Source organism: Anolis sagrei, chromosome 3 (genome assembly GCF_037176765.1).
Source record: "Anolis sagrei isolate rAnoSag1 chromosome 3, rAnoSag1.mat, whole genome shotgun sequence".
Classification (NCBI taxonomy): Eukaryota; Metazoa; Chordata; class Lepidosauria; order Squamata; family Dactyloidae; genus Anolis; species Anolis sagrei.
The window spans coordinates 177028786-177048756 of NC_090023.1; the positions used below are offsets into that span (position 1 = coordinate 177028786).

The following is a 19971-nucleotide window of genomic DNA, read 5'->3' on the forward strand; positions in this document are numbered from 1 at the left end:
CGGAAACAGAGTGTCGACTTCTTCTGTGACGGCTTCAGAAAACTTGTTCATTGTTGGTAGAAATATATCCAATTGTTTGGTGATTATGTGGAAAAGTGAATAGTGGTAGTTAAAAGAACACATTCTAAGGATTGATTTATTAAAATATTTGGGAATATATATATTCCCATCCAAACCCAAGTAACGAAGGTGGAGGCATTACTTTTCATTCAACCCTCGTACATACACTTGGTCTTGTTAATTTGGTTTTAGTTTGACTAATAGTAAGAAGGGGTGGACACTGAACGCTCTTCTTTACTGCCAATGACAGATTTTTTCCAAACTTATTAAAATGCGGTGTTTCTATCCTTTCCTCTTAAAAATAATAAAATAAATGAAGTATCTTGGTTATACAAATGGATACAAATATGGTAATAAGTCTATGGAAGTGGGATTTAAGCAGCAATAATGAATACAGTTAAACTTATCTCTGCAACAGAGAGATAAGAGACAATACTTAGATGAGAGTACAAGCCTTATCTTTTAGCAACATTACATCAGTTATTGGCTGACCTTCACAAGGCTGAAGGGAAAAAATACCCAAACGTAAGGACAACTTCCATAGTGAATTAATGGAAATAGCTACTTTTAGACTTGCTTTGCTAGAAGGCTAGAATCTCTCAGGACAGCATGATGGAGATCACATTTTTTTAAAAAGATTTCAGCTGAGTTTAATATAGTAATATTGCTACTGCCCCATCATTACTTTCAGTCAAACAAATACACTTACTGAGAACAATTTGGCAATTTGGCAAAATGTTCTGCTGATACCCAATACCTAGAGGATGGCAGATGTTAATAAAGTCCTTTCATAGATCTTCTTATGATACTGAAGGAAATGAGAGGTTCTATTTTAAGCAAGACAACATGACCCGCGTATCAATATCCCAAGACCCTCAGTGGAAATCTGAAACTGTGTATAATAACGAACTATGTATTTTGGTTGTACTTGACTTGGAAGCATACTATAGACTCACACTGGAAGACCTAGAGCAGTGGTTCTCAACCTTCCTAATGCCGCGACCCCTTAATATAGTTCCTCATGTTGTGGTGACCCTCAACCATAACCCTAGCATTATGAATCGCCATGTAAATAATGATCTGCAGGATGTATTTTCATTCACTGGAGCAAATTTGACACAAATACCCGGTATGCCCAAATATGAATACTGGTGGGGTTGGTGGGAGGATTGATTTTGCCATTTGGGAGTTGTAGTTGCTGGGATTTATAGTTAGCCTGTAAACAAAGAGCATTCTGAACCCCACCAACAACGGAATTGAACCAAAGTTGGCACACAGAACTCCCATGACCAACAGAAAATACTGGAAGGGTTTGGTGGACATTGACCTTGAGTTTGGGAGTTGAAGTTCGCCTATATCCAGAGAGCACTCTAGACTCCAACAATGATGGATCTGGACCAAACTTGGCATGAATACTCAATATGTTCAAAAGTGAACACTCGTGGGGTTTTGGGAAAATAGACCTTGAGATTTGGGAGTTGTACTTGCTAGGATTTATAGTTCACCTACAATCAGGGAGCGTTCTGAACCCCAACAATGATAGATTTGGGCTGAACTTCCCACACAGAGACCCCCATGACCAACAGAAAATACTGTGTTTTCTGATGGTCTTTGGCGACCCCTCTGACACCCCTTCGCGACCCCTCCAGGGGTCCCGACCCCCAGGTTGAGAACCACTGACCTAGAGAGACCTATAGACACTTTGTGGGGAATCGTTTTCGGAGAATTGGTAAGTGAAACTGGCTATCAAATCCTGTACTGTAGTTACTGTTCCCATTTAATGACCTTTCTGACAATTTGCTGGTGACTGGTTTATATGCAACATTGACTACAGGCGTGGCCATCTGATCAGGGTATCTTTATTTACTTTCAATTAAAGGTAGATGAGATATGATTTGGATTTCCCACATTTCTTAAACATTAACAGCATGGATATGACATTGAGGGAGTGGAGGTTTCCCGTTGCACCGTTTTCACCATATTGATCTGCTTCCAAACTGCTATTAGCCCTAATCAAAACTTGGAAGCAGATTGTTTCCAATAACACAATTAAATTAATTCTTTTTTCCCCCAGATACCTAAGTTACATTATGACTGTTATCATTACTTTTACAGTCATGGGATGTGTGTAGCCTTGCTATGTATGTGTTTTGTACCACATGTCAGCAGCCTGTGACATTGTGATATATTTCTCTAAAAGGGGCCCTTCCACACAGTCATATAACCCAGAAGGCAGAAAATCCCACAATATCTGCTTTGAACTGGATTGTCTGAGTCCCCACTACCATATATTCCAGTTCAAAGCAGAAAATGTGGGATTTTATTCTGCTGTGTGGAAGGGGCCTTAGTGTGACTGTTTTCAGTCCCCTTCTACACTGCCATATAATTCATATGATTAAAGCAGACAATCCAGATTATCCGCTTTGAACTGGATTATATGAGTCTACACTGCCATATAATCCGGTTCAAAGCAGATAATCTGGATTATATATGGAGGTGTAGAAGGGGCCTTAGTGAGTTCTAAACAACAAGTAAGTAAAATTAATTTCAGAAAACTAATGACTTTTACAACCAAAATTTGAAGTAACTTTCAAGCCCCTGAATAAATGTCTCTGCGTTCTAGTCCAATGCTCAAACTACTAATTTTCCTTCCACACTGCCATATAATCCAGATTATCAAAGAAGATAATCCATATTATCTGTTTTGTACTGGATTATAGGGTTCTACACTGCCATATAATTCAGTATAGGAGTCTACACTGCCAAGTAATCCAGTTCAAAGCAGATAATCTGGATTTTATATGGCAGTGTAGAAGGGGCCTTAGCCATGCTACCAGTAATGTACCAAGCAAATATGCTGTTGCATTTCACGTTTCGTCTCCAAATTACCTCCTCATAATAGCTATGAAAAGGCACCCATCTATATAAATAAAAATGTAATGTTCGTTTGTGGGATTAACAAATGTCAAAAACCACTAGACGGTTTGACACCAAAGTTGGACACAATACACCTATTAGGCCAACAAATAACCACCACTCATAAAAACACTGAAAAACACAATAGAAGACTGTTCTGTCGTGCGCTGGGCCTGTAAATATTTGTCTTTAGTACAGGATGTGTAACCTTTGCCCAGCGGAAAGCCAGGGGCCCAAGGAGAAGTTCTCAGAGGTTTCCCCACAAAGAGTCTTCAGATGGCTTGAGAAGTACAATAAAGTCTTTTATTAATGAACAATCAAACAAAACTTCTCTTGTCTTCAGTAAAATTAAGCAAATGATTTCAAGCTTTAGGTAACTGGTGAATTCCTAAACTTGCCCACGAAGGACAGGCAACTATCTTCAATAACTTTTTCTTTAAAGGAAAAACCCCTTTTTTAACTTCTCCCAGGCTGACTGAAATCCAACCCTCACTGATGTGGGCTCCGCTACCGGGCCGAACTGCTTCTCGGACGCCGAGTGGACCTACCAGCAAGGCAGTGGATGTTCTCCAGCTGGAGTTCTTTAGTCTTTAAGGCTGTTTTCCTGGAAATTTTTAAAGCTGTGGGAATGCTTCCCTGGAGTTCTTAGGAGGCTCTTAAAGCTGTTCTCCCCTGGGAATTCTTAAAGGTTGAAGCTTTTGTACAGGGGAAGTTACACACATCCTATACATAAGCTAACCTGGCTGAGACTAACAAAATGGCTCACTTCCCTTCCCAATTACTCTGAGCAAGGGGCGGGACCAAAAGTTAACAATGATGGGCAGATGGCTTGCCCTATGACTGCAGCCAAAAGAAGCCACCTATCTGCAGAGTCCCTGAAACCCAGGACTGCAACCAAACATTTAATACAAAGCAAATAAAGTTGGAGCTCCTGGTACAGCTGTACCAGAACAAAGACACTTAAAAAGCCCAAAAATAAAAAAATACATTACAACACATGCACAAAACCACTTATATACACATATACACAAATATATACACACATATACACACACACATACGTAAGACATATACACAGAATGGGCCACAGCAATGTGTGGCAGGGGACGGCTAGTGAAAACATAAAGAGGAACAGGAAGGGAATGTATCATTCCAGGACCTGATATGACAGAAAGAAAACAGCCTTATCAGACTATAAAGTCCACATGAACTACTACGATTCACATATATCTTCTTATACACAGAACCCCAGAAACCGTCAATTTGCACCAAAAAGTACTAATGTTCTCTAACAAACTTGTTTTAAGCAATTATTCCTTTTTGACTCAAGATGAATCATGGTCTGTAAGACTCTCTGTTTTTTCTTCTGTCAATTTGGGTAGATTGGGTGACAGCTCTGTTGTTGGCATACTATTTTAGCCTTACAGGATGAGATGAGCGACAGTTGTAGGTTTGGAAACCTAAACATTCTTAACCAGAATTGACCTTGACTAAGATCAGTAGGACTTACTTCTAAAGAAATATGGTTTGGTCTGGGATGCAAAAGCAATAAACGAAATATTTTTACTCCTGTTGATTTTGTCAGGGCCCTGTTCCCGGTATCATTTTCCTACAACTCTTCCTCCAATAACTAAACCCACCACCAAGCAAGAGGCAATTTCTCCTAACTCATTTCGGAGAAGGTAAAAAAGGAAATCTCATCTCATTTCATTTAACCTTGTACCTCATTGCGAAGGAAATTCAAACTGCACTGATAAAAATTCGAATTGAGGAGCAGCTGATGCCACGAAACTGGTGCAGTGTCCTCCAAGCTCTTTTGCTTCGGCATCCTTTAACAGGAGGCTCGAAGTATTGACACATTTTAAAATGTTATTTTATTATCTCTTCCAGGGGGAAAGGGAATCGTAGAAACACTGGGCAGACTAGGAAAGCAGACTGCAGGAGAACAGTAAATTACTTATAAATAAAATATGGTGACAGACTTCATTTACTATGCAGTATGGAAACAGCTCCCTGCTTGTAAAATGCAAATGAGTTTTATTTAAGCCCTGTCCAGCTGATGAGCACTGCGGTAATAACAAAAAGAATCGCTTCCGCCCATTTTCTTTGCCTTATTGAACTAATGCCTCATAATCCTACCTCTGGGATTGCATAAAATGCCCACTTAGAACAGATCTATATAATTTTTAGAAAAATCATTGCAAAGGGGCAACAACGAAAGGAGTCAGGCTAATTTTCTTTAACAGAGGGGAAGGAACTTGGCAGGCCAAAGACTTTAGATAGCAACCAATATCTTAATTTTGGCACTCAATTTCCCTCGCTTGTAATTAGCTTTCAAAGACTCACACAGTGGTGCCGAGTGGGGCCCAAAATCAGCACAATTTAGCAGATTAAATCTGAATTTAAATATAGCCACGACAAACCCAATTTTCCACGCTTTTTATAGAAGCATTTCATGTTGCTTCCTCCCTCCACTCCTTTTGATTACATATATTCCATGCTCAATTCAATTAGTTAAAATAAGTGTTTAACAGACCCATTCCTTATATGTCTAATCAAAACCAAGTTCAATGAAGTCAACAGGTAAATATGTAAGCAACTTTCGTAGCTCCAATAATATTTGTTTTGAAGTAAAACTGTTCTCTTTAAAGGATATAAAATAATTAAAACTAATGAATGTGAAATTATTACCACACGTAAGTAGCTCGTTAGCATTCTATTACTTAATCATGTATTAATATTCATTGGGCTTTGTTCTTAATGGTTAATTTCATTACAAGGAATGACTAATTCAATTACAGGCCATAACTATGGTTTAATGTTGTTGTGTGCCTCTGAGTAGTTTCTGAAATATGATGTGTCGAAGCGGATAGATGTGTGATTTATAGTTTTCTGCTTCCAAACATGCTCTCTGCGCACTGGATTGAAAAAACAAACAAACAAACAAAGAAGGAAGGACTGACGGAAGGAAAAGAAAAGAAAAAAGAAAGAAAAAAGACCCAAGGACCAAATGAAAGGGTTCCCCCTCCCCCCACATATTAGGTTAAACTCTAAATTAGTGATTGTGCAACATATACTGTCCAACCACAAAGGCAGCTTAGCTTTAAAAAAAAAATAGCAAGCAGTTTATTGAGGGTAACATAAACCAAAGCAATAAAAAGCAATCCACAGTAAAAGGTAATCCAATAGATTAGGAAGAAATAGGAACAAATAGTCCAAAAAAGTCCATGAAACGAAATACTTGATTTCAAAGGTAAATAACAGCAAAGGCACTTAATTCATGAATCGAACAAAGACAAGAGTCCAAGAACTTGGCATGAAGAACTTACCGTGGATCCAATGTTGCTTCGGTCGGAAGCTAGATTCCGTACTTGGCACTTATATCCCTGCCCTATTTCCCAAACAGCTAGGAAAGGATTTTTCCTTAATTTTGGTTTCATGTCTAACTTCTGCTGTAATCTGGCTGAGCACCGTAATTGCTGGCCTGTTTGTCTTTGCTGGCTAAAAACACTTATTCTGTTCAAGGCTTCACTGCTACTCTCTTTATTAAAATCTCCACCTGGAGATAACTGACCAGGGAACTGCAGCGTAAGCTCAAGACCTTGCAGCAATACAGGCCTCTTAGCTTTAGATCAGTGGTTCTCAATCTGGGGTCCTCAGATGTTTCTGGCCTTCAACTCCCAGAAATCCTAACAGCTGGTAAACTGGCTGGGATTTCTGGGAGTTGTAGGCCAAAAACATCTGGGGACCCCAGGTTGAGAACCACTGTTTTAGATGTTTCTGAGGATGAGGCTGCACAGGTACAGAATGTCCAATGAAAGTCAAAGAGACCACGAGGAAGAACTGCAATTGAGTTACATAAACCAACGCCCCACTAAAATGCCAGGCTAAATGTAAATTTAAGGAATAAAAACATCAAGAACTCACATGTATTATAGAAATAGTATGAAACAAAAACATGCACTTACTAGAGAGAACGGTTGTGAGGAAGATGTAGTCAGAAAAGGAGATCAGGCCACATTCTCCAAGTGCATAAAAGATGCTGTCTTCATCTGCAAACTTTTCACGTTCCTGGGAGATTCTCTATTTTAAGAAATCAACAGTGCCACAATCCCAAGAAAAGAAAAAAAATATAGTCAGTAAATATAGTATCACGTCGTTTACACTTTAAACATGGCCTCTACCCATCCATTTTCCCAGATACGCCCTTCTTGTTATCATTCCAGAATCCTTTTTAGCCTTTAAATCTGTCAGATGTTTCTCGAAGATTAAAAGCTAAGAATCAAAATTTATTGTATAATGTGCAACACAATGCTATCCTGTGCATACAAACCAGGGAGAAAACTCCATTAAGCTCAGTAGGACTTACTACTGAGTAAATATGCATAGAACTGTGTTGTTAATACTACTTTTAAGGCAAAACTGTCAAGGCAAGACAGGGTTCGCTGTTGCTTGTCAATTTAATAGTTTGAATGACAATGCATTCCAAAGGATCTCTGTTGCCATTTTAACACACTGTCAAGAAGGCATTTCACTGACAGTTTTGGGAATCTTTATTTCTTTTAAAACAATGTATTAGTACCTCTGTCCAAAATAAGCTAAATAGCAACCACTTCCCCATTGTTCACTGAAGAAATGATGGCCAGGTACAGAATAAATGGTGCTTGGTTCTTAAATCTACTTATAAGTACCTCAAGTAGGTCAAGGACTGGAACTATTTTTTGTGTGTCAGAAGCAACTTGAGAAACTGCAAGTTGCTTCTGGTGTGAGAGAATTGACTGTCTGCAAGGATGTTGCCCAGGGACATCTGGATGTTTTACCATCCCATGGGAGGCTTCTCTCATGTCCCCACATAGGAAGCTAGAGCGGACAGATGGGAGCTCACCCCGTCTCACGGATTTGAACAATCAACCTTCAGGTCAGCAGTTTAGCCAGAACAAGGGTTTAACTCATTGCGTCACTGTGGCTCCCTACCTGAACTACGCTGTTATGTTATATGTTACAAAGAGATTGGAAAACGGTTCACACATAATGTTTTTAATGGTTGCTCTTAATCAGTTTTGTGTGTGTGTGTGTGAGGAGTGACTTGAGAAACTGCAAGTCTCTTCTGGTGTGAGAAAATGGCTATCTGCAAGGACGTTGCCCAGGGGATGCCTGGATGCAAGGCTTTCAATTCCCTCCCCCCAAATTTTTCAGGTTAAAAAAAAACCCCTGGTTTACCCATGAATTTTAACTGGTTAACCAAATCCCCAGGCTAAGTCTATGAGAAGCAAACATTAAATTGATTTAATTAACTCTATATAAAATATAGAATGAACCTTGCTATTTAAATTATTTTGTGTTTTCAATGGTTACTCTTAATCAGGTTTGTGTGTGTGTGTGTGTATGTGTGTGTCAGGAGCGACTTGCAAGTCTCTTCTGGTGTGAAAGAATGGCTATCTGCAAGGATGCCCGGATGCAAGGCTTTTAGCTGGGGGGAGGGGAGGTTAGGGGTTCAATCCCTCCCCCGAAAAACCTGGTTTACCCATGAATTTTAATTGGTTAACCAATTCCCCATGCTAAGTCTATGAGAAGCAAACATTAAATTGATTTAATTAACTCTATATAAAATATAGAACAAACCTTACTATTTAAATTATTTTGTGTTATCGAACTACTCTTCATGATTTGCTTTTTTCTTTTTCATCCCCCCCCCCCCCCATTTTTTTCTGGCTATGGCACTGCCCAGATGTTTGATGTTTTACCATCCTGTGGGAGGCTTACCCCGCTCCGAAGATTTGACCCGCCAACCTGTCGGTCAGCAGTCCTGCCGGCACAAGGGTTTAACCCATTGTGCAACCAGGGGCAATGTTTAACATAGGGGTTCACAAACTTTTTAAACAGAGGGCCAGGTCACAGTCCCTTAAACTGTTGGAGGGCCGGATTATAATTGGGAAAAAAACATGAATGTATTCCTATGCACATTGCACATATCTTATTTGCAGTGCAAAAAACACTTAAAAACAATACAATAATTAAAATGAAGAACACTTTTAACAAATATAAATTTATTAGTATTTCAATGGGAAGTGTGGGCCTGCTTTTGGCTGATGATATAGGATTGTTGTTGTTATTGTCGTGTGTTTTCAAGTCATTTCAGACTTAGTTTCTCAAATGACTTGAAAGCGCGTCTGGTGGGGACGAGGGACAGGGCCTTCTCGGTGGTGGCCCCTCGACTCTGGAACTCTCTCCCACTGGAGATCAGAACCACCCCTTCTATCCTGACATTTAGGAAACAGATGAAGACTTGGTTATGGAGACAGGCATTCGACGAGTGAGCCAACACCCTGAGATATGGGTGGAGGATGATGAGCAACGATTTTAGTGTGACGACTGACCATTATAGTTATTGATTGTAATTGCTGTTTTAATGTTTTACTGTAATATGTATTATGATGTTTTAATGTTTTACTGTAATATGTATTATGATGTTTTATTGATTGTGTGTGATATTATGGTTGGAAACCGGTCTGAGTCCCTCAAGAGAGGTGAGAAGGTCGGTATACAAAACTTTTAAATAAATAAATAAATAGGTTGACCTTGAGTGAGGGCCGGGTAAATGACCTTGGAGGGCCGTATCCGGCCCTCTGGCCTTAGTTTAACACATGTAAAACAAAGCTTTTGTTAACACTAGAAAGGGAAAAAATGGAGAAAAGACGTTTACTCCAACAGAAATAAAGAATGTGATAGAAACACATCCCTATGGCCTACTCTCAATGTCAATGCCAAGACCATGGTTAAGAGATTAGTAGTGTAACATCCACTCCAAACTACGGTAAAGTAAGCAAAGGGATGATGGCAACTGTAATTCTGACATAATCCTTATGAGGAGCACATAGTTTTCCTAAATTTCATTGCTCAACTGAAAATCATTAAAAATGTCTTCTGAAGTTTTAAAGGCCAGAAAGGATGGACTAAATGGGTTAGAGGTTGGGTTCTAAGCTTTCAAAATAGCAAACTATTTCAGTAGAATTAGAAGACATATCACACACACACACACAAACCAGACACACAGAGGAGGGAAAGAGAAATATTAAAGTGGAGTTGTGGTTAATGTGTTTGAAAACATGCAGGCAGAGAAGCACAGAAATCACAAGCTGACGTATAGGAGCAGTTGAGGGAACAAAGGACACCACCAACAGCACACCAGGGTCCAGTTATACAACTGTCCCCTATCTGTTACCTCTGTCTAGCGAGGATCCCATCATATATACAAGATAAAGGAAAGACAATTTGTTAAGCAGTGACACTCACAGCACATTAAAATCATCACAGTATCTGTTGATGTATTATATCCAAAGAATAAAGGAAGTCTGGAGCAATTAACTACCCTGATTACTTTATGTTCTTAATTAAGAAATATAGACAAGGAAGTTGATTCTTTCAAACATTCAGATGCCTATCAAGGTTACGGTATCATTTGTGTCTTAAACAGAAGACAATTTTTAAAATTAGATAAAAGCCAGGCTATTATCTGGCATTTTAAGAATTACAGTAGATAAAAACCAGGCGTTATCTGGTTCCCAATGTGACAATGGGAAAGAATAATCACACTGATCATAATTACAAATTCTAATCCAACTCATAACCTATCAAACTTGCACAAAGATGCACACAAATCTTTTGAGGAAACGGGACTGTTAAAATGTCAAGTGTGAAACAAGAGTTAGAACCTGTTATCCGTGTAAACACTTTTCGGGAAACTCAAAATGCATCCTAATTTTTATTTTATTTTTGTCGTGTCAGGACCGACTTGAGAAAATTAAGGAAGTTAGACCTGAGTCTGCAAGACCAGAACAGGGTTATTGATGACAGGAGGTCTTGGAGGTCTCTCCTTCTTCATGCTTCATGTTGTTGCCATAGGTCAAAATCCATCTGATACACTTAACAAGAACAATGCTTTTCACAAGCTCAGTCTGATGGGTTTTTTTGGGGTTTTTTTTGTCGTGTCAGGAGTGACTTGAGAAACTGCAAGTCGCTTCTGGTGTGAGAGAATTGGCCGTCTGCAAGGACATTGCCCAGGGGACGCCCTGATGTTTTTGATGTTTTATCATCCTTGAGGGAGGCTTCTCTTATGTCCCCGCTTGGGGAGCTGGAGCTGATAGAGGGAGCTCATCCGTGCTCTCCCCGGATTCGAACCTGCAACCTATCGGTCTTCAGTCCTGCCGGCATAGGGGTTTAACCCACTGTGCTACAGGTGGCTATGTATCTTAATGATAAATAGATGAAATTCCCAGTAAACAAGTATTTGCCCACTATTCAGGCTATTTTGGGATTTGTGAGATAAGGGTTGAATTAAATCTACTTTAAGATTTCAAAGTGCTTGAATTACTGTATACATTTGTATATAAGTCAACCACAAGTATAAGTCAAGGACTGATTTTGGGTCCCAAATTATGGATTTTGATAAGGCTTTTCTTTAAAAAAGGCCAAAAGTGACACTGCAGTGGAGAGAACAGAAGGGATTGGTGCTTCTTTTGGATTCTCCCTGAGCGAACTAAGCTCTCCCTTTTGCCTTATCAGGTTTTTTTGGGGTCCATTGCTTGCCTAAAATTTCTCAATTTATATATGGCTATATATAATATAGTATGCATTTATGAAAAGATTCCATAAGCTATATAAAACGGAGATGGATATCTGAGACCCATATAGGATATGCAAGCATGACTTCACCCCTTCTGATCACAAGGTCCATGCCATCTCACAAGCTATTCAAGAAATTAATCAAATGCCTTAAAGTCAAATCTAGAACAGGTCTTGGGATCCAGAATATGAATTCTGGCTCCTAAGGTTTTGCTTGTTTTCAAAACTCCAATTATTACTAAAGGACGATCATAGATGAGTTTATAAGACAAACTATGCTCTGGAAACAACTTGTAACCATTCTGTTTTCTTCTTTGGTTGTGGACGGGACAGACTGTCAACAGTACTATTCTCTTTCCATCATGTTAATATCTTGCAGTGTAAACGTTTAGACTGTCCATCACATTTACTAAATTTCACTGAGTGCTACACTTAAAATGTGGTGTTCATCACAGTAGGTTTGGTTCAAGTGTAAGACAGAGAATACTTCGCATATTTTTAGCGTGGAGACCAGCATTCTTTTCAAACGTTTCAGGAGGTGGTGGGGAAGTGGATTTTTGGTAATGATCTGGATGTTTGGCCAATTCTGTAATGTGATGACATTCGTTGCTCTCAGGTTTAAAATGAAACGTTTCCCCAATTTGTGGGAGGGGAAATTGTGGGAGGAGCCAAAAATACCCGTGTTAGGGAAAGCATTACCTTTTGCTCACCGAGTTTGTACTTTGCCAGAACAATATCTTTTTTAAAAATAGCCTTTCCTGGTCCTGTCCTTTCTTTTCTTTTCTTTTCCTTGCCTTTCCTTTTCCCTTTCCTTTCCTGTCCTTTCCTTCCGCGACATGTCTGTGCCTTATGTTGTATGGGAAAGCCGGGAGAGAAAGATTATTATTATTATTATTATTATTATTATTATTATTATTATTATTATTCCATGTCTCCATGCTATGTAGTCCTGGGGGTTATAGTTTCCCAAGACCCATACCCTTCCCTGGGCGAATTTACACTATGGAATGACTTCTCTTGGACACCACTTTAAATACCACAGCTCTATACTATGCAGTCCTGGGAGCTATAGTTTCCCAAGGTCCATACCTTTCTCTGGGTGCATCTGCACTGTGGAATGAATGCAGCTGGATCTTACTTTAAATGCCATGTCTCCATGTGATGGTCTTGGGAATTGCAGTTTCCCAAGGTCCAAGAACTTTCTCTGGGTGCATCTACACTATGAAATGAATGCAGCTGCACCTTACTTTGAATACCATAGCTCCAGGCCTGAGAATTACAGTTTTCCAAGGTCCACACCCTTCTCTGTGGTGCAGTCAAGAGAGAGAGAGAGCATTGTTTTATTTATTTATTTACTTTACTTTACTTATATACCGCTGTTCTCAGCCCGGGGGCAACTCACAGTGGTGTGGGGCGACTCACATTTTTGCTTTTCCTCCCTCCCTAGTTCCTTGCTTTCAGAACTGAAGACACCTAGCCGCGGATATTTCAAAGAGAGCAGGTTTTATTCCCACAAAGAACAAGGGGGAGGGATGATTGGCAGTACCTAACAATTACAGTGTGATGGCAAATCTACTGAAAGAATGCTGAGTACAACTGAGTAACACGGATACATTAAACAATGTGATGAGGCTAGGGAAGTCATCTGTTTCATTTCAAAATTGAGTCAGACTGATCTCTATTTTATCAATCACTTCCCTGCTTAATGTGATGAAGTCCTATTTTTCTGTACACATTTAACTTCTACATCCCAGAGAAGATTTTCCATGTTTAGTCATGCTCTGGAGTATGGTTATGGGCTGTACTTTTAAAATTAAATGAAGGAAAACTCATCAATAATCATCCAACTCTTCCCTGCATTGTTTTTTTCCTGGATAGTTTAATTTTGAAGGAACTAACACACCAGGAAAAGAAATGTGGTCAACCAAAATGATTCGAAATTCTATGTCAAACTTCTACTAGAATTTATATTGTTTCCTAAGATAAAAACAGCATCAATTGGTATATTATAATTACAATTACCTAGTCATGGTCAGAATACAAAATGCATATTACCATGGTCAGAATACAAAATGCATATTAGAGTTTTGATTTCTGAACATCACATTCTGAGGGACCTTTCTGTTCTTATTCTCTTCTATAATTCTGCAAGGTATATTAATTCTACAGGCATAAAATCAATTGTTCAAGCACACTCTACTAAATAGTATTCTCTCTTCAGTATAAAACCGAGCTCTCAAAATCGTGACACCATTATCCTCTGATTTTCCTTCCTTCGTTATTTTATTATTATTATTTTTGAAATATTGCTGCACAATGCATTGTTATTCTAGGAATTGAAGTTGGATAATTTAAGAAGCAACTCAACATGCAAATTGTGATAGAAAAAAAAGCAGTAAATCGTGTGTATCATGTTAGTGGTAAATATATTATACATGGAAGTTACTCACAAAACCAGTAGTATTAATAATAAGTAAAATGATTTCAGTACAACTCTCCATACTGGCAGGTCTTTTTGCAGCTGGATTAGCTACAACGCTAATTTAAATTTGTCAAATTATATTAAACTCCCTCTTCCAAAAAAGGAGATTTTCCTTTTACCAAGAAGAAAAATGAAGGATATTCCAAATTAATCATCATGGTCTGTTTGAATTGTTGTCTGAAGACCACCTTACAGCTAAGTGTGCAAAAGCGATCACTCTGTTAGGAAACAGCCTATTTAAAGCAATATTCCGGGAGTTGTTTAATCCTGTTAGACTCAAGCATACAAGACAGGCATACAGACATATGCATACATCAGTTGAATATTCTTTCATTATATATACTGACACAAGCAAGGATGTGCATATACAGGAGAGGCTAACAATTCATTTTCTGCCAAATGGATTTAGATGGCCAGCTCAGAGAACAATCAAAGCAATGCTTCTTGCAGATGTTGCTGTACATGGACCATGCAGGAAAAGTGAACAGCTACTTTAAGACATAACAAAACAAACCATCTGTCAAAATGACAGCAAATACGCTTGCGAATACCCATTTTGTCCAATATATTAAATAAAACCACTGAAGGCAATGCTTCAAAGTGTTCACTTTCCAAAATACAACGGTAATGTAACACCAGTCATCATGTTGTAACCCGAGGGGGGAAATCCACGTATAACCCTTGAACCCATTTCAGAAAGCCAGGAAGACAAAAGGAAAGGGGGGCTTTGAAAAGGGGGGCAAGAAGATGTTTTCCCATCTATTCCCATGTACTTGAAGTCCTGAGCCGGCTTCTTACTAATGATGGTAAATGCTTTTTCAACAACATTAGAAACTTGAGAGATCCTAGGCTCTAGGCACACTACAAGAACAGAAATCTTGGCAAAAGGCTTACCCTGCCTCATCATTCAGGTTGACTGTAGCCCCTATACTGATAAAAATTAGACGTTTTTAAATGTCTAATGGCTCCAAAATATCCTGTACCTCACGTCTAATTACAAAACTACAAGAACCTGTCTTGAAAAGTCAGATCAGGGTTTGGAAAAAAAACTTTTTCATACTACATTTCCTAGAAATGCCCTCTCCGTGGAATTTGCGGATTTGTTGTTCAAAAGAGGTAAGTTCAGACTTATACATCTGGCTCATTTGATCTTGGCCCGTCAATATTGCTTACACTATTGTTTATTATGTACAGACCAAAGTGTGGTCCTCCAATATATTTTTGTATTTCTGAACACCTTTTGCAGGAGCAAAAAAACAAAAACAAAAACAAAAACAAAACAGATAAAAGTGAACTGGGTTGCTGCAACTTTTCTAGGCTGGATGGCCATATTCCAGAGGCATTCTTCCTCATGTTTCATCCACATCTATGGCAGGCATCCTCAGAGGTTGTGAGGTCTGTTGGAAACTAGACTGATATATAAACCTCACTTGCCTAGTTTCCAACAGACCTCACAACCTCTGAGGATGCCTGGCATAAATATGGGCGAGACGTCAGGAGAGAATGCTTGTGGAATATGGCCTTACAGTCTGGAAAACTCAAAGCAACCCAGTGATTCCAGCCATGAAAGCCTTCGACAACACATTGAAAAGTGAACTATCTCTCTTGGAAGCCTCTGGGGGTGCATCTAGACAGCCACTTTATTCTGGAAACTTCCACAATAAAAAGGGGGCTGTCCAGACAATGTCCTGGACAAACCCAAATTAATCCACCACAAACCAGGAAAACTCCGGCTTGTGGTTAATTAATTTTGATAGTGGGTTTATTCTGCAAAAACCCAGGATAAACCCACTACTTCCGGTGTCTGGACTGCAATCCAGACAGTATTCCCATGGTTTTCTGGTCTAAATTAGTCCAGAAAACACTGGTAATACCAGCTCCCTACCCAGAAGTCCCCCAAAGCAGAGTAAAAAAAGAAAGAACTTACCCGGCCTCCATGAGACAGCTGCCGGAGAAGGCGGGGGGGGGGGGGGAGGAATCACTCCTTCCCCTACCCTTTCTCCTGGTGTATCATTTGTACGTGCCAGGAGAGTTATGGCAGCTGTCTCATGGAGGCCAGGTAAGTTCTTTTGTTTTTTTACTCTGTTTTGGGGGACTTCTGGGGAGGGAGTTGGTATTCCCACAGTTTTCTGGGCTAATTTAGCCCTGAAAACCATGGGAATACTGTCTGGATTGCAGTCCAGACACCGGAAGTAGTGGGTTTATCTATAGTGTGTGTAGATGGGCCCCCAGGGACATCCGCATTTTTTTAAACGCGGATGCTCCTGGGATAACAACCTGTCTGGAAAGGTCCTAAGAGCAGATGGTTCACTTTTAAACTGGTTATAGTAATCTTCTGCACTATTTATCTTAAAATAACATTTTCAAATTCTGAAGTGACTTTCTGGCCATTTCACGTTTATGGTCATCTTTGTTTTCTGGCATTTTGGAAGTTTATATGGTCCCCAGAATGTTCTACAGGGGAAAAAATTGCCATGGACCTACCAATTATGTCTACCCTTGTATAGACTGAGTGCAGAAAGTTTATATAGCTCACATGGGGTTCAAATTCCTGTATTTAGAGGCCAAACAGATGTTTGCAGAATTGCAAAATTATTGTAATTATCTGACTGTTGTAAGACAATACGTACATCTGATTAAATAATTTTTATAGATATAGGTTGCATAGATGTCTTCTGTACTAAGGAAGAAAATGGCTAAGAGTTTCAAAACTGTTATTATGACAAAGTAGGATTGCCACCTTTTTACCTGACGAACGATGTACTGTCACATAAGGAATGTAGAATGGATAGAACTCCAAAGGAAGGACTTACAGTAAAAATAATAGTCATGTTGTTTCAATTTTATATTAACTATTAAATATGAAACAAGAGAAAACAGGTCATCAACACCAAATGGCTTTTATAGTACTTTTATTTTCCATCATATAGATTTTGGTTATCAGTATGGATAGCAAAATAACAAACAAAACAAAAATAAATCATCACAGTCTTGCTCTTTTAAGTATACAGTATTACTTATTAAACACAACCAATATTAGTCTGGACATATAATTCCGTGTCCAGAGTAAATACCGGCACAAATCCCCTTTTGATTCGCTGGATATGGTCTTCTACCAATGGAAGCCCCTTCAATTCAATAGGAACCAGATTCCAGCAATTGCTTCCTGCTGGAGGAACGGAATGGTCTGGGTTTCTTAAGTACTCGTCCTCCTAAAAAAATAAGTACTGCTCTATAGGGTAGCCTCTGAATCTTCCACAACAGCATGGGAATGGAGTTGGGAAAATCAAAGAGAAAACCATCTCTCCATCCACTTCAACCCCACAAAACTGTGTTGAGTTCAGGCCTGGATCCAATCCATTATTTTTTTATTTATTATGCACAAAGCTTCCCAAATATGAGTACATCTAAAATTACAAATAGGTGGCAATCCATTATGGCATCAACATTTTGATAAGCTTAGTTAAACCCACTTCAGTATTATCTGATATATGAAACAGCTATCTTGACGAATAGCATCTCTGAACCTTAATCAGACAACGGTATTACAGGAAATTCATGTAAAATCGACCATTTGTATTGCACCATGAGAAAAGGAGGTGAATGTTTCGTGATTTTGCCCATGCTATTAATGTCAATGCTTCCATAGCCACCCCCCAACAATGTGATCATCTTAAGCAGTCATTGTATAGGTTTCTCACCCAAATTTAAATAATATATACAACACTTCATGAGTAGAAGTTGTAATATGGTTATAATATATTTCCGTCAGCCTTAATTATTAGATTTATAACACTAAAACTTTTTTTGTATTCTGTGCATTACTTCAAATTGCAAAACCTGCATATCTATGGGGGAGAAATATGACTACTTAAGATTGTGTGTATTTGAGTGCTGTAATGCCATTCTCTTTCAGTCCCTATTGACCACTTCAGTTTTGTTAACTGTGCAATGTGCACCTAATTTAAAATTATATACTTGGCTACAAAGCCTAGAGTCCTGAACTATTATTTACCCCTGTAGCTGAAATTGGGAGTAAATAGGCACTTGATTATTATGAATTGCTCCTAAGAATGTATACACAAGACTTAGCTGAACAGTAGGAATTCCCAGACACAAATGAATATAGCTCAAGGACTGACAACCATTACCAGGCAAGAAATAGTTCAGTTCTTAAAGGGACATTTGAGGAGACATTTTGCTTTACTAAAAAGATACTATCCATCTCTACTGGTTATTTGGGAAACTGATGGATTCAAATAAAAGAGCCTATCTTGTCTAATATGATGCATAACACTCTTTAAATTAATACCACTTTGGGTGAATCCATACTACAGTTTGACACCACTTTACGTGTCTTGGCTCAATGCTATAGAATCATGGGAGTTATAACTTGATGAGGCATCAGAACTCTTTGGGAGAGAAGGATAAGACCTTGTAAAATTGAATTAATTCTACAGTGTTAGTACACCCTTTGTTCCCATAGAGAAATAAGAGTTAGGGCCCTTCTATTCTGACATCAAATGGGAGCCATTCAAGTGTCCTCAGTGCTGAATTGGAATTGCATAGAGTCTGCATTGGGAACTTCTCAAACGCTTCAAAGGCTAGCGGCCAAAGAGAATCTTTACCAGTTAGATGCTCCAAACTTAGTTTGGCGCTAATGGGAAACCACCTTAGGAATTCCCTGGACCCCTACGGCACAGAAAATCCCAACTTCATCCTGATGGGATGGGAGTGGGAGCACTGATGTCAGGAAGGGCACTGGGAAGCAAGCAGATTCCATGTCTTACTGCCACACAGTTTGGGGGGGGGGGGGTACATCAACAGGGGGTTGGCGTCCTGTGTCGCCGGACTGCCTGAGTCTGGGGATGTGGTATGGCAGTCAAGACAGTTGCATCTAGATCATCTTGGGAACAGATACAAATGTTTTCACTGCCCCTAAGCCAGGGGAAACCTGAATCCTGGGGCAGGATTCAGGCCTTCCCTAAACTCAGGTAAACCCGGAACAAGTCTCTATCAATATGTGTGTTTACCTGTGGCAGGACTGATCCCTCCAACCTAAGTGCTTAGTGTAGGTATGCCCATCGATAGCACTGTATTTAATTCCCAGTCCCCTCATATTTTGAGTTTGCACTAGCCTCGGCCCATCCTTTTAATTGCTCTGAACAGGCAGGATTATTTTTAATACATATGTGTTATTGTGATAATGTTATGCTTATGTTGTTTTGTTAATTTATGCCATGCTGTTTACTCTATGTTTTGATGATGCTACTTGGAACTGCCCTGAGAGATAGAATGGTATATAAATAAATAATAATTATAATAATAATAATTGATCAGGGATGTCAAATTCATTGTCACCGAAGGCCACATCAGCCTTATGGTTGTCTTCAAAGGGCCCGCTGTAATTGTAAAACTGTATAAATGTAATTATGTTGCCCTGGCATTGAAAAGTTTGTGGGCCACATAAAATGATGTGGTGGGCTAGATTTGGCCCACGGGCCTTGCTTTTGACATGTGTGCCATAAACACCTTTAAATTCTCCTTTGATTTCTGTGTAGGCTAAATATTTCAAAATAATGTCACTTGTCTTTCTGATCTAGATACTATGTCCTTATAACTAATGATGTGCCAAATAAATCGTTAGAGCAGTGGTTGTCAATCTGTGTGTCTCCAGGTGTTGGCCCACAACTTCCAGAAATCCCAGCCAGTTTACCAGCTGTTAGGATTTCTGGGAGTTGAAGGCCAAAACATCTGGGGATCCACAGGTTGAGAACAACTGCTTTAGAGAATCCCAGCTGAAGAGACAAGCTTGCATATTCTCCAAACCCTGATTGTAGGTAAAGGTAAGGTAGTCCCCTGACATTAAGTCCAGTCATGTCTGACTCTGG

General features: G+C 39.2%; 1 protein-coding gene and 1 long non-coding RNA gene across 2 annotated transcripts in view; both read right to left on the reverse strand.

The window, feature by feature from the left end:
* The window catches only part of MICU1 (mitochondrial calcium uptake 1), a 281117-nt gene that overhangs the window by 137968 nt on the left and 123178 nt on the right, over window positions 1–19971 (reverse strand). Inside the window, exon 6 of the mRNA XM_060768821.2 lies at window positions 6945–7059. Coding sequence (XP_060624804.2) covers window positions 6945–7059 — 115 coding nt within the window. The remainder of the gene's footprint in view (window positions 1–6944; window positions 7060–19971) is intronic.
* Window positions 7716–10192, reverse strand: LOC137096496 (uncharacterized). The gene is made up of 2 exons (XR_010909496.1): window positions 8428–10192; window positions 7716–8130 (listed from the first exon to the last, which is right to left on the reverse strand). It is a non-coding gene; the product is annotated as an uncharacterized lncRNA (long non-coding RNA).